The 15,425-nt window shown below is 60.5% G+C and overlaps 1 protein-coding gene across 3 annotated transcripts in view; it reads right to left on the reverse strand.

The window, feature by feature from the left end:
• The window catches only part of FGFR1 (fibroblast growth factor receptor 1), a 35,093-nt gene extending 20,797 nt beyond the window's left edge, over positions 1-14,296 (reverse strand). For 2 of the 3 annotated variants that reach the window (XM_058042562.1, XM_058042561.1), the window contains exon 1: positions 8,531-8,710. In XM_058042562.1, coding sequence (XP_057898545.1) covers positions 8,531-8,621 — 91 coding nt within the window. In that variant the 5' untranslated portion in view covers positions 8,622-8,710. Of the gene's footprint in view, positions 1-8,530; positions 8,727-14,204 lie in introns of those variants that run through there. The other variant, XM_058042563.1, reaches the window with a different exon arrangement.
• Between the last annotated feature and the right edge of the window lie 1,129 nt (positions 14,297-15,425).

Raw genomic sequence — 15,425 nt, forward strand, 5'->3', positions numbered from 1 at the left:
ACGTTCCCACTGCTGGGACATTCCCATTGTTGGGATGCAGATATTCCTGACATATTCCCACTGCTGGGACATTCCCACTGCTGGGATGCTCCCATTGCTGGGATGCTCCCACTCCTGGGATGCTCCTACTCCTGGGATGCAGATATTCCTGAGATATTCTCACTGTTGGAATATTCCCATTGCTGTGATGCTCCCACTGCTGGGACATTCTCACTGCAGGGATATTCCCATTGCTGGGATATTCTCACTGCTGGGACATTCTCACTGCTGGGATATTCTCATTGCTGGGATATTCCCATTGCTGGGACATTCTCACTGTTGGAATATTCCCATTGCTGTGATGCTCCCATTGCTGGGACATTCTCACTGCTGGGATATTCTCACTGCTGGGATATTCTCACTGCTGGGATATTCTCATTGCTGGGACATTCCCACAGCTGGGACATCCCCACAGCTGGGACATCCCCTCTGGGGCACTGGGACCCCAGCACTCAGGGATGGAGCCCATGGCAGCAGCAGAGCAGAGCAGAGGCTGAGAGCTCCCCAAGCAGCACCAAGTGCTCCCCTCTGCAGCAGGACACAAAGCCCTCACCCTCCTCAGCCCTTATGGAGCCTGACAGGGCAGGGCATCCCCAACAGGGGAGAAAACAGGCAGCAGTGACACCTCAGTGCTGCTGTCTGGCAGGACCCAGCCTCAGAAGGATCCCAAACCCCTGCGTGGCTCTGCCACCTCCTCGCAGGGCTCTCACCATCCCCAGCACCACAAGCAGGCAGCAAAGCAGGCCAGGGTCCCCCAGGGTCCCCATGGCACCATGGCCTGGTTAGAGCAGGGCACTGCAGGGGTGACAGGGCAGCAGAGCAGGCAGGCAGGGAGGGGACAGGGCAGCCCAGGCAGCTCTGGCCACGAGTGCCCATCCACAGCATCCAGGAGGGGAGCAGCACCAAGATCCTTTCTCTCCATCCTGCTGTGACACCGTGTCATCTCTCCCAGCCCTGAAATGTGCAGGGCTCTGTCCTCAAGTCCTGCCTTCCATGCTGGGGGGTGCATGAGCAGCTCTCCTGGCCCCAGCCTTGGGGAAGATGCTGCCTTCCAAATCACCTCTTCAAATTCCACAGCCCACGGAAGGGTCCAGGCTGCTGCAGCTCTGCAGAGGCTCCCTGTGATGATGATGATGATGATGAGGGTGGATGCAGTGTGATCATCATCCTAGACTGAGCTCTATAGGCACAGCTCCAGAGCCCAACTCTTCAGGAACCCCTTGATTTCTGCCTCCTCCTCCTCAATAATGTGTCTGCTTGTTCTTGGATGCCATGGGATGCTGTGGCAGCTGCAGATGTTCCTCTCAGGGGCTGGAAAATCCCAATGCACACAGCAGAACCAGCCAGGAGATGTTCAAATTCCACTCCCCATGGAAGGGTCCAGGCTGCTGCAGCTCTGCAGAGGCTCCCTGTGATGATGATGATGATGAGGGTGGATGCAGTGTGATCATCATCCTAGACTGAGCTCTACAAGGTTGCTGGGCACAGCTCTTCAAGCACACCTTCACCTCTGCTTCCTCCTCAGTGTGTGTCTGCTTGTTCTTGGATGCCATGGGATGCTGTGGGAGCTGCAGATGTTCCTCTCAGGGGCTGGAAAATCCCAGTGCACACAGCAGAACCAGCCAGGAGATGCTCAAATTCCACTCCCCATGGAAGGGTCCAGGCTGCTGCAGCTCTGCAGAGGTTCCCTGTGATGATGATGATGATGAGGGTGGATGCAGTGTGATCATCATCCTAAATTGAGCTCTACAAGGTTGCTGGGCACAGCTCTTCAGGCACTCCTTCACCTCTGCCTCCTCTTCCTCAATAATGTGTGTCTGGTTGTTCTTGGATGCCATGGGATGCTGTGGGAGCTGCAGATGTTCCTCTCAGGGGCTGGAAAATCCCAATGCACACAGCAGAACCAGCCAGGAGATGTTCAAGCTTCACCCAGGATTTCTGGGTGCCCAGTGAACCAGAACACAAACACCTCTGCTCCCTGCTCTGCCCCCTGAGCAGCACAGAGCAGCTCAGCCTGGGCCAGAGCTGCAGAGTGGCACAGGGCTCGCTCCTCCCTGCTCCTCCCCGCTCCCAACAGCCACTCTGAGCAGCCAAAAATGAAACCTTGGCTCTCCAGAGCTCTGCTTCACCGCACCGTGACCTGCACTTCACTTCCTGGCCGCTTCTCTTTGCCTTGGACCGATGAGAAGCTTCATGGGAAAAACATCCATGAGCAGCTCCAGAGCTTCTCCTCCTCCTTTTGCTCAGCACTTGAAGGAAAACAGTGGGATGGGGTGGAATTCCTTTGCTCAGTTGCTGTTATACCAATCCAGGGCTCCAGTTCATCCACGAGAGGTTACAAAACATTTTCATGTGGAAGGTGGGGAAGAGTCTTGCTTTGCAATCCTGTTTTCCCCTGATTTTTCCCCACAGGATAGGCACTTCTCACAGCTGATTTGTGTTTCAAGTGACCCATCACAGGCATCTCCAAAGGCTCCCAAAGCAGCAGCGACACCCCCTGAAGCCCAGGGCTGGGTAACACCACATCCTCCTGCCCATCCCTCCTCACACAGAGCAACAAACAGCCGTGAACACCCAAACCAGCCTGAGCCCAGTGCTGCAGCCACATCTGCTCTCATCTGCCCCTTCCAGGCATCAGCAGCTCCCCTGTGGAACAGAACAGCCCCGCTGTGGTCGCTCCTCACAGCCTTGAGCTCCACCTGCACCCCAAACTGCAGCTGGGCAATGTGCAGAGGGGTCCTGGGCATGGAGAAGGCCTTTGGAGGAGGGGGGATGTTGTGGTGCGGTTTTATTCTTTGTGACAGTTTTGGTTTTGTATCGCAGATTGTGTCCCCTCCCTTCACCTGTGTAATCCCTTTCCTTTGCTGAGATCACCCCCAAATCCCCACCAAGTTTTGGGAGACCCCAGCCTGACGCCAGGGCTTGAGGAAGCAGCACTGCAGGTTCAGGAGGGTCCCTTGCAATGGCCACAGGCGCCTGGGTGTGCTGTGTGAGTGCCACTGCTCCTCCAGACCCCTCTGAAAGCTTCCAGACCCCTCCAGCCCCACTGGTTTGCATCAGCAGCACGGCTGGGGCACGGAGGTGTGAGGGGATGGAGGGAGAGGGGAGAGGAGGGCACGGTGGGGTGTGCCATGGCATAAGAGAGGACACAATGGGGTGTGCCCTTGGTCACCCACAGCACGAGAGGGGATGCAGGGACGGGGACATGGGGCAGGGACATGGGACAGGGGTTAGGGACAGGGACATGGGGCAGCCCTGGGACACAGGGCAGGGGCAGGGGGCAAGGACAGGAACATGGGGCAGGTGCAGGGACATGAAACAGGGACATGGGGCAGGGACACGAACACGGGGCAGGGACATGGGGCAGGTACAGGGACATGAAACAGGTACATGGGGCAGAGACAGGGATATGAAGCAGGGACAAGGGGCAGCAACAGGGGGCATGGCACAGGGACATGGGGCAGCCCTGGGACACAGGGCAGGGACAAGAACATGGGGCAGGGACACGAACACGGGGCAGGGATAGGGGACAGGGACATGTACAGGGGACATGGGGCAGGGACAGAGACATGGGGCAGGGACATGGGGCAAGAACAGGAACGTGGGGCAGGGACAGGGACATGAAGCAGGGACATGGGGCAGGGACACAGGACAGGGACATGGGACAGGGACATGAAGCAGGGACATGGGGCAGGGAAAGGGGACAGGGGGCAAGGACAGGAACATGGGGCAGGGACATGGGGCAGGGACAGAGACACGGGGCAGGGATAGGGGACAGGGGACATGGGGCAGCGACAGGGACATGGGGCAGGGACAGGGACATGAAGCAGGGACATGGGGCAGGTACAGGGACATGAAACAGGGACACGGGGCAGGGACAGGGACATGAAGCAGGGACATGGGGCAGCCCCTCCTTCACAAGCTGCTCTCACCGTGCCCCCTCTCTCCGTGCTGCCCCCCAGGCTGGGCACACACCCCACAGAGCACCCTGCAGGCCCAGCCAGCCCCGGGCCGTGCCGGCCATGGGATGGTGACGCTGGTGGCAATAAAGGGGCCAACAAAGCGGCGCGGGGACAATGCGGGCGGGGGGCGCGGAGCCGCAGGCGCCGGTTGCCCTGGAGACCCCAGCGGGGCTTTCCGAAGGTATTTCCTGAAGAGAAAGCACACACATGCCCGGCAGCCCCACTAATCCCAACAGGAAGCGCTCACCGGGACCTGGGGATTGGCTTCTTTTTGATTTAAACAGCTCCGTGTTCCCCCCAGCCCGGGGGCACGGCCCGAGGTGCAGCATCCCTGCCTTGTCACAGACATCTTCCATGAAAAGTCCTTTCCTTAGGAGTTTTCCTCCTGAGAAGCCTCAGGAACAAAGTGTAAACATTGATTATCTGCTGCTGTGGAATGCAACAGGTAGATCTGTGATTGGTCTCATAGAATTATTTCTAATTAATGGCCAATCACAGTCAGCTGGTTCAGACTCTGTCCGAGACACAAGCCTTTGTTATCATTCTTTCTTTTTCTATTCTTAGCTGGCCTTCTGATGAAATCCTTTCTTCTATTCTTTTAGTATAGTTTTAATATAATATATATAATAAAATAATAAATCAAGCCTTCTAAAACATGAAGTCGGACCGTCGTCTCTTCCCTCATCCCAGACCCCTGTGAACACGGTCACATATCCTTTTCTTTTAATATAATATATATCATAAAATAATAAATCAGCCTTCTGAAACACGGAGTCAGACCCTCGTCTCTTCCCTCATCCCAGACCCCTGCGAACACGGTCACATATCCTCTTCTTTTAATATAATATATATCATAAAATAATAAATCAAGCCTTCTAAAACATGGAGTCAGACCCTCGTCTCTTCCCTCATCCCCAGACCCCTGTGAACACGGTCCCACTGCGAATCCCCGAATCCAGGGCAAGGCTGCAGCAGGGAGATGCCACCAGATGGGCAGCACAAGGCACACGTGGCTCTCAGAGTGCTCAGGGCACCCCCAGCTCCTCCTGTCCACGTCCCTCCGCAGGGACAGGGGATTTATGTCCTGCTCCAGGCTCTGCCTGCACCGCAAATGAAGCAGCACTTAATTAACAGGCGCCTTGGGAGCTTGCAGAGCCGTCGGGATAAACCCACCCCTTTCCCCCCTTTCCCTGCCCTGGAGGCAGCAGCTTGGGGCACAGACACCTCTCCATCATCACCCCTGGGCATGGCACACATGGGGGGCACAAGAGAACCCCCCAAATCGCAATTTTGGGCTGGATTTGCCTGGCCCTATCTCAATGCTGGAACTGAGCGCCCATTCCTCTGCCCACCTTCCTCCTGCACAGCCCCAGGCAGGGGCTCCACACTCAGGGACCCCCCCTGCTCCCCACAGCCCAGGCTCTGGCTCTTTCCCAAAGACTCTTAAGTATTTTTTTTGCTCCTCAATTAAGGGCTGGAGTGACAGCATCCGAGTGGAAAGGCGGGAGGAGGGAACAATGCGGGCTGGGAGGGGACTGGGTGTGATGCCCTGGAGGGCACAGCAGTGATGCCCTGGAGGGCACCGCCCTGGCAATGGGGTCTGGGGGTGCTGCTGGCCCCTCCGAGCTCCGGGAACAGCCCTGGGCTGCTGCCATCAACAGCAGAAGAAGAGCAGGAGGCTGCAGGCTTGGCAGGGAATGCCCGGGCTGCTCGTGGGGCTCCAAATGGGATCCCCCGGGCACTGGGTGGGAGACACCTGGAGCTGCAAGGACAAGGAGAGGGTGGGCAGCAGGGAAATGGGGAGAGGGGCAGAGGGTCAGCAGTGCCCCCAAAGACCCTCGTGGGCTGAGCCTGACCCAACTGTTGGCTTCTACAGGGTGCAAAGCAAGACCCCCCGGAGGAGCTGGGGACAACAAAGCCCCGGGAGCCAGAGCCCCTGCTGGTCCCACAGATGGCCAGGGGGGGTTAAGCCTGTGGCCAGCTGGGCAGCAGCAGCCCTGGGAAATGGGAAATGGGGCAGCCCTCAGCCCCTGCCCCACGGGGAGGGGGCTGCAGCCCAATCCCCTGTGCTTTGGAGTGCAAACACACCCCTATAGGGGAGGGTTTGGGGTGCTCTGTGACCCAAGGCAGGACCCCCCCTGCCCCAGCACAATCTGCTGCACCCCTTATGAGGAGATGCCTGAGCAGCAGCTGGGACAATGGCAGACAAGGAGAGAGGGGGAAAAAAAACCCTTGGCAATTTTCTGCAGGTTTCTATTTAACCTGGAGACAAAGAGCGGCTTTGTGCGAGGGAGGGACGGAGGCTGCGCATGGAAATTTCTTGGCTTTTCCCCTTCGCCGGGGTTTTTTCACCACTCCAAATTTAGGTAACTATAAAAACGCACTAAATGCCTGTTAATGTTTTATTTGCTGCAGGTTTTTTTGGTGCCGGGAGCTCCCAAACTCCCTTCTCACAGCACGGGGAAGGGGTGGGCAGAGCTGAGCCCCCCTCCACGTGAGGCACAGGGCTGGCCGGCCGCGGGGGATTACTCCTCCCTGAGAAGGGAGCTTAGCTGCCTCAGAACCAGGAGTAAACTGAAACCCTATAAACATGCAGAACAAAGTCCTGGAAAGCTGCAGCCTCCAGCACCGAGCAGGGCCACGGGGGATGCTCCTGAGCGCCATGGGGAAGGACAGACACCATGTCCCCCAGCATCCACACCTCTAGGGACCCCAAAACCTCCGAGGTGGGGTCAGAGCCTGCCCCTGAAGGATGCTGGTGGCTGCAGGTCCCGGCCCAGCGCTGGCTCTTCCCATCCCACACGTCCTGCTGGGAACATTCTGTTCCCACCAGCCGGCTGCCGAGCCAAGGGACGGATCCTGCCCCAGCCGGGCTCCTGCTGTGGCACTAATTGGGCTGCCCTGGTGAGAACCGTGTCGGGAAATGTTTCCAGAGGTTATTGTTAGCCCTGGCATGAGGCTGGCAAGGAACCAGCTCCCTCCTCTCCAGCCTCTCCTCCTCCTCCTCCTCCACTGCCACCGCCAAACCCTCCAGGGCTCCTCACGCAGCCCTGCGCTTCATCAGCCTGAACACCCCAACCCTTTTCTCAGTGGGGCTGCAGGTGGTGCTCTGCAGGCAGCACAGAGCCATCCTCACCCTAAACGCTGCCAGGAAACCTCTTCCAGGAAGAGCAATCTCCCGAGAAAAACATGTTTACCACTGTCAACCGCATTGTTTACAGATGCGGGGAGCAGGCAGGCCAGTGGAAAAATCTCAGCAATGCTGCCTGGCAGCGAAGCTCTGCCCGGGCTCCTCTCTGGAGCTGCAGCTCCCCGGGGACCATGCCTGGCTCTGGGGTGTCACCTGGCACCAGGTCCAGTCAGAGGTACCAACCCTGGCATCACCCAGCATCTCCCGTGGGGCTGGGGCAGCTGCAGAGGGGGCACTTGTCGGCTGCCAGCTCCCACCCTGAGCCCTGAGGGGACCCTGGGGCACCTCACAGCGCTGTCCCCAGGCTGGCCACACCAGCAATCTGCCTCCCAGGGTTCTGCTGGGGGGAAGGGGGAAGGGGGAATGAGTATTAAAAAGCAGAGCAGTGCCCACAGAGCAGACATTCTTGGGTAATTAGAACCAAAAGGAGCGAGTCGAGGTCCCGCTGCCGGCTCTGGTTATTCTCTGCCTCGCCGCGGCTCCGAGGCGCCGGAGCGGGGCTCTCTGCCAGGGCTGGCTCTGCCCAGGGACAGGAGACCCCTTTGGCCCTGCCCTGAGCCTTGGGGTGCCCCACACTCTGCTGGAGCAGAGATTTGGACTGCACAAATCAGCTTTGAGCCCCCACCTTGGGCATTTCCAGCTGGGAGCAACACCGGAGGGTTTCTGTGGGTGCACTCATCCCTAGCACTGCCAGCTGGCAAAAACTCGACCCAAGGTTCTGCCCAGGGCCAGGCGACCCCCTTGGCCCATCCTTGAGCTTTGGGGTGCCCCACACTCTGCTGGAGCAGAGATTTGGACTGCACAAATCAGCCAGCCCCAGCTTTGAGCCCCCACCTTGGGCATTTCCAGCTGGGAGCAATCCCGGAGCATCCCGAGGGTTTCTGCGGGGTACATTCACCCCTAGCACTGCCAGCTGGAAAAAGCTGAACCAGTACCTTGCACCCAAACCTTCAACCTCACTAGTGAGCTCAGGGTCACCCCAGTGGGGCCAAGAGGGTGGGAGCAGCCTCACACACACCTTGGGTCACAGATTGCCACAGGGAGTGACCCCAGCAGGGGACACAGCCCCAGGGCTCTGTGCCGTCCTCCAAACCAACAGGTCAGGGTTTGCCACAATTTTTCCCAGGTTTAAAATGTCCCCAGGCACTGCTGTGCCCACACAAACCACTTTGGGGACAACACATGCCATGTCCCCAGAGGCACCAGCTCCCGGGTGACACCACCATGGCACTGGGGACGTGCTGGTGGCCCCACAGCTGGACAGCTGCAGAGAAAAGCAGCTCGTGTGACCCACGAGGAACACAAAGGAGGGAATGGGGGCACCAGGCCGTGCTCTTACCTTGCTCGGGCAGGGTGGGGGCCGGCCGGGCAGCGGAGAGCGCGGCTGCGACCAGCACAGCCCAAAGGATCAGGCACCGCCAGGTCCACATCCCACTGCTGCAGCTACTGCTCGGCGACTGGGCTCTGCAACTGCCCCTCCATGGGGGCCCTGGGGGGAGCAGGGGGGTCTCCGCAGGGCTGGCAGCCCCTACAAGCTGGGAAGGAGGAAAGCAGAGTCAGGCAGGGCCAGCTGCCCCACACCCCACCATCCATCCAGCGCTGGTGATGTTCCTCCCGCATCCAGCGCAGACAGCAGGATGTCTCTGCACCAAGGGACATCCTGGATCAAGGGACATCCTCAGACTGCAGTGGCAGGACCCCACAGACCCCTCAGCAGCCTGACACGAGCTGGCACTGACTGGCAGGGTTATGTTTCCCCGTGTAAAAGCGCTGATGTGTCAAGAGTGAAACCGCTGGCGAAGCAGAACCGAGCGCAGCAAGATTTCCCAGAACGGTGAGAGAAACATTAACGACGCTTAAAGAAAGGGAGATTCCTGCTCTCCTCCTCCTGCACTTTGTCAGGTGTTGCTGAGCCATGGCTTCACTGAGGGAAATCCCTTACCCAGAGCAAAATCTCATGCTGTCTGTGCTGTGCCACCCCTAGCAAAGCAGCTCTCACTGCAAACTCCAGCCCCTGCCATTCCCTATAGGATCCATAGGGCACACAGCAGCCACCCCTTGGAGAGGCCTTCCTGGAGCCACAGGGTCAGCCAGCTGCAGCCCATCTCCTTCCACCAACAGCTGTTTTTGAAGTGGCTCTGTGGGGAGAAATCCCCCGGCATCCAGGGCCAACTCTGCAACTCGCTCTCGCCCCTGCCAGCTCTCACGCTCAGGTCCCCATCCCTTTCCAGGCCAGCTCCAGAGCTGGGCTCTGGCACAGCTGGGAGGCTCGGGGTGCTGTGGGGGCGCGCCCTCCACGGCCCTCATTCCTCCTTCCCTCTGACCATCCCTGCCAGCAGCACGGAGCTCTTCCAAGACACGTTCCAGGGGACGCCGGAGCCCGAAGGCGGCCGCCCCCGGCCAACTGCTCCGAGCCTGGCGGATGGGATGGGATGGGAAGGAGCCCCTGTGCTCCACCCCCGCGCCACATCTGCACCTCGGCAGCAGCCTGGGATGAGGTCCCGAGGCTGGCCATGGCTGATGGTCCCGCTGGGCTCTGTGAGGAGATCCTGCCCAGCCATTGCTCAATGTGCACGGCCCCGGCCAGGGCGCCGCTGCCAGCGGTGGCGTTCTGTCTCTCTGGGACAATTACAAGGACAGGACAGGATACCATGCCGCAAACCCTTCCCCATGGCACCTCCTGGGGCACAGCTGTGCCGCCAGGCCCCTCAGCCCCTGCTGAACACCCCAAGCTCACCCGTGCTGCCGTGCGCTGCGCCGTCCCCGACCTGCCGCGGGAACAGGCGTCAGGCTGAAGCACACACTGTTAAAAACAGTGAGTAATAATCATAGTGAGTAATAAACTGCTACTCATCCTCCCCACGCACTCTACCTCTCCTGCTCCAGTGTGAGATCTTGCGCTCCCTGAGCCTGGCTTTTCCTCAAGGATGGGCTGAGCAGCCACGACCCCCAGAGATCCTCCAAAAAGCCTCTGCACCCAAAGGAAACCCAGCTGGGGTGTAGCTGTGGGGGCTCCAGCTGCCTCCTTCATGCCCAACAGCTCTGGCTGGCACAGGAGTATTTGGGACCCAAATTATTGACACAAGGAGCTGGGCAGGGAAAAGGGCACCCAGCAAACACCGGCGTTATCTCCAACACCAGCGCTCCCAGGCACTGGGTAGTGCTTGGAAATGGTTATTGAATGTTCAGGATTTATCAGGGTTTGGAAAGGGGAGGCGGAATTCTTTCAGGGAGGAGGTGGCGGCGGGGGGGGGGGGCGGAGGATAAAAAAAAAAAAAGCCTTTGGTATTTCTGGAAATTATTTTCTGTCTCTCGGTGGCTTTGTTTATGGGCAGCACATGCTCCCCGGAACATGCCCTAATGCGGAGCGTCTGCGTGGGCCTCCCGAGCCGGCCCCGCGCCGAGGGGAGGGATGGAGGGATGGAGGAGAGCCCAGTGCCTCCAGTTCCTGACAAATGAGTCAGTGCTGGCCCGCGCACAGCAGAGCCCTTCTCCAGATACACCTCGGAGCGGGCGCCTTCCAGCTGATTCAGGGGCTCGACAGCGGGATATTTCCATGGCGTAGGGACGGCTCGGCAGCACGGAGCTGTCCCGCGGCTCAGAGGGTCACTGCAGGGAGGGAGGAACAGAGGGAAGGGTGCCAGCACCCAGCAAGAGCACACAGGGATGGTCGGCTTCCCAGGGAGGGAGCAGCAGCCACGGCTTTGCTGGAGAACAGCAGCACTGGGATTGCTCCTTCTGGACAGGTTCAGCAGCACCCGAGGGAATCTCAGTGCTCAGAGAGGCAGCACAGACCTTTTCCCCCTTCCCAAGGGAAAAGGGAACACTGGGGAACCCCAAGACACCTGCCCTTCACGACTCCTTGGTGTCCCGAGGAAGTGGGGAGAGCACTCCTACCTGTGCAAACACCAGCATGGCTCTTTTCCGTGTTTATCCAGCTTTTATATAAATCCCAACAGGAAACCATTTGCTCTGGAGGATGGCAGCTCGGGCAGGGTGGGTCTCTGGGCACCATCCCCTCTCCCCGTGGCCCCAGCACACTGCAATTTACCGCTGCGGGGTGGATTCAAACAACTAAAAACAGAAGCAGCTAGAGAGGAGCCAGGGCTAAGTGCCCCTCGGAGACCTGCCTCCAAAACTGCAATTACCACCAGCCATTACACCCACGGAGCTATTTCAGAGTGGTGATGGACAGCCCTGTGCCCATCCCTGCACCCTCCAGGGGCACACACTCCCTGTGTGCCAGGACAGATGTTCTCACACTGCCTCTGCACTCCGGCGTGCCCATGAGGAGTCTTGTGCAACCTGTCCTCAGGGGGCTGCACTTTCACTCCTCACATCTCCCACAGCCCTGAGTCACAGGGCTGAGCTGTCCCAGGGACGTGGCACGGACTGGGCTTTCCCACTTGCACAGCAGATGCACCCCGTGGCTCCGAGCTGAGTGGCTCTGAGTGGGGAAGCCCCTTGCTGTCGTGTCCATCTCTGGAATGCATCTCAGGTGCCAAACACGGGAGCAGGGTGGACAGCCAGGCTTGGAGCCCTGCGATGCTGTGATATCTGCAGGGGAGCCCCGATCTGATCCCTGAGACTTTGCCACGGGCTCGCTGGGGCTAGGGGCTCTGCTTCCTTTCCTCTGCCTCCCTGCTGGCCTGAGGCATTCACCGCCAATGCCTTGGCACCAGCGGGTGGCACAGCAGGCAGGGAAAGCACAGGGACGGGCCAAATGCAACAGGGAGAAGAGTCTGAGCTCAGCTCCCGGGTCTGCACAGCATCAGGAGCTGGAGGTGGCACACTGTGCCCAAGCAGGCACGGTCCCTGTCCCTCAGGAGGGGAGGTGCTGACTGCCAGCAGACCACCCTGCCTGGCACGGACACCCCTCAGCTCCAAAGCACATGAAAAGAGGCTCCTTTTCCTCCGAAGCACAACAAAAGCAGCACAAATCCAGCTGCCCTTGGCGAAGGAGGACACGCCAAAGGCACAATCTGTGGGCGGCAGGAGTGAAACCTTTCCCTTGCCCAGCGCTCCGTGCCCCCAACCTGTGGCTCAGGTCAAGAACCAAGTATTTGCTGAAATAAAAAGCAAACACAACTGCACATGGAACTGTAGGGGAAAACTGTAATGCTTAAAGCAGACACATGCTTGGAAAAATAAATATCCAACTGTGCAGCATAAAGAGCATGTTAACCCTTCCCAGCTGGCCGCCAGGACTTCAGGGCTACCAGGGGCACCTCCAGCACTGAGCTGTGGGCTGGAATGCAGTGGTGGGAGAGCCTGAGATGTGGGGCAGGAAGGACAGGGAAAGGCCCAGCCTCACCCACAGATCTCCACAAAACCATCGCAGTTCTAGAAGCATCCTCACGCTCAGGGGTCCCTCCCCAGCCAAAGGCTTGAGTTTCACATCTACAGAACAATTGCTGGTACCCAAAAATCTACACTGGGATGGTCTCCCTGACTGCTTTGGGAGGAGACTGGACAAGGAGAGTGACACTGGGACACGATCACAGCCTGCCATCCCAGGCAGGGACAGAAACCCATTAGCCAGCCTGGGAGGGAGCTGGATGGGGTCTTCACTACAGTGCACTCCTCCAAGGAAAGCCATGGGGAGGGGAAGGACACACATCTGCCGTCACGCCCAAAGGGGCAGAAAGTTGGATTTTCAGGACGGGGTGAGCATCTGCAAGCAGCCCCTTCCAGCAGCCAGGATTTGGGGGGCTCCACCTGGGGCTGAAGACAATAGGGCTCCTGGCTCAGGTTATGTTTTTAGGTGGGTAAATAAAGAGGGAGCTGCAGCTCAGCTCTGGTACTGGTGAGGCCAGGGAAGGCACCTCGTGTGTGCAACAGCCCAGACTCAGCTCCCGCCGGCCGCCTTCACTCGTGCCTGCACCCTGCCGGGGCAGGGGCGATTTATTTTAATCCTCTCGCAGCAACACAAGGAAAAGGCAGCAGTGCATGCCAGCCAGCACAGGGATTAAGGGAGGAAGTGCTCCTGAGTGGGGAAGATGGCTGCTAGCCAGAGCAGGGGGCTGCAGGGCCCACGCTCCTGCGGCGGGGGGGCTCTGCCTGTGCTGGCATCCAGCATCCATCCTGGCACGGAGGGGCTCTGCCTGTGCTGGCATCCAGCATCCATCCTGGCACGGGGGGGCTCTGCCTGTGCTGGCATCCAGCATCCATCCTGGCACCCAAACCACCGCCTCCACCTGCCCCGGGCTCACTGAACCGCTTGGGTTCCAACATTGCCGGGCACGGAGCAGCCCCGGCCCGCCCGATCCGGGACACGGGGCGGCAAGCCGGGCACAGAGGGGACGGCGAGGCAGCCCGGCATCACCTGAACGCGGACACGCTCTGCTCCGTCCGCACACGAGGCCGTGTCTGCCGGCCCCAGAACCCGCAAAAACCACGACCAAAGCGCTCCGCAGCCGATCCCCCCCGGGTGCCCAGGGCCACCGCAGGTGTCGCCTCCCCGCACTCCCGGAGCCGCCGCATCCCCGCGCCGTGCCGGGCTCCGGGAGCCCCACCGGCGTGCACACACAAAGGGAAGCACCAGCCCCGGGACGGCGTTATCCCAGCGCCTCCATTCCCGCTGCCCGCCCCGGCATCCCAAAACTAAACCACAGCCAAATCCAGCTCCTTCTTCTCCATTTTTTTCCCCCCTGGAAGCAGCAAGGCTTCCGCTCAGGTACTTTTCGGGAAGAAGGGGCCAGGCGGCGGCTCGGAAAACGCCCCCCGATTCCCGCCAGGCTGCCCCGCGGCCGGGAGGGCTTTGGGGGCCGGGACGGCGGGGGCGGTTCCAGTCTCGGTTCTGCCGATCCCAAGCCGCCGCCGTACCCGGGAACGGCCCCGGGGCCCCGCAAACCCCCCGGTCCCTCAATGCGGAGCCCCCCCCGTCGAGCCGCCCCGCCGGGACAACGAGGCGCACCTGGGGGGGGAAAGTTCGGTCCCGTTCCCCGCCCGAGCCCCCCGGGCACAAAGCGACGCCCGCCGTGCCCGTGCCGCCGCCCGCGGCCGTTACTCACCGGAGCCCCGGCGCGGAGCCGCCGCTCCCGGGAACAATGGAGGGGAGGGAGCCCCGGCCGGGGCGAGAGGCGCAGCCCCGCCGCCGCCGCGCTCACAGCGGCCGCCCCATGGCAGCCCCGGTGCGGCCGGGCCGGCGGAGGCGGCGGGAGGCGCTCCCGGAGCCGCTGCCGGACGCGCTCCCGAAGGCGCGGCCGCCCCGACGCCGCCGCCGCTGCCGCTGCCCGCCCGCCGCGTCCCGCCGAGCGCCCGCCGCCGCCGAACTAAGGCGCTCCCGCACCGCCCCGCCGGCCGCCGCGGCTCCTCCTCCGCCTTCCTCCTCCTCCTCAGCGGCCTGATGGGGCTTGTAGTCACAGCCGGAGCGCCCCCGCAGCTGCAGACCCCGGGGCCGTTCCGGACATCGCCGGGGTTTTGCGGCCCGAAGGCAGCGCAGGATGCTGGCCGTGATGCTCCCCTCACCTCTGCACCTTTTCCCTGTGGCTCTTGCTGGCCCCAGGGGAGCTTCAGGCCCCCGTGGGTGCAGTTTGGGGTGGGGGGCCCGCCTGCACCCCCATTATCCTGTGCAATACCCGCTCTGGAGGCAGCAGGGTGAGCAGAGCTCTGGGCAGCCTGGAGCCCCCCAGCCAGCCCCTCTGCAGGGCAAGGCCCAGGGTGGATGTTTAAAGAGTCCCAAATCAGCCCCGAGTCCTCCCAGGAGCCCTTTTACACGGGAAAACATAACCCTGCCAGTCAGTGCCAGCTGCTGAGGGGTTTGTGGGGAGCTGGTGCCGCAGTCCCTGCCCTTCCCAGCTGCTTTCACCGAGGTTTGGAGCAGGAACGTGGCAGCTCTAACACAGAGCTCCCCAAAACTCTGAACAGGCGCTTTTGGCTTAGTCCCAGCTGGGGCCACACTCTGCCTCCAAGCCAAAAGGCAGAGTGGGATTTTGTCCCACCAGCGAGCTCGGCCTGAGTTCTGTGCTCCCCAGCAGGGAGGTTTGGGCACTCAGAGGAGCTCCCCCAAAGCTGGCCTGGCTCAGGGTGATGCAGGGCACTCAGATGAGCTCCCCCAAAGCTGGAGTGGCTCAGGGTGATGCAGGGCACTCAGATGAGCTCCTCTCAAACCTGGCCTGGCTCAGGGAGATGCAGGGCACTCAGATGAGCTCCCCCAAAGCTGGGGTGGCTCAGGGTGGTGCAGGGCACTCAGATGAGCTCCCCCAAAGCTGGAGTGGCTCAGGGAGATGCAG

This window comes from Melospiza georgiana, chromosome 31 (genome assembly GCF_028018845.1).
Source record: "Melospiza georgiana isolate bMelGeo1 chromosome 31, bMelGeo1.pri, whole genome shotgun sequence".
In the NCBI taxonomy this organism is placed as follows: domain Eukaryota; kingdom Metazoa; phylum Chordata; class Aves; order Passeriformes; family Passerellidae; genus Melospiza; species Melospiza georgiana.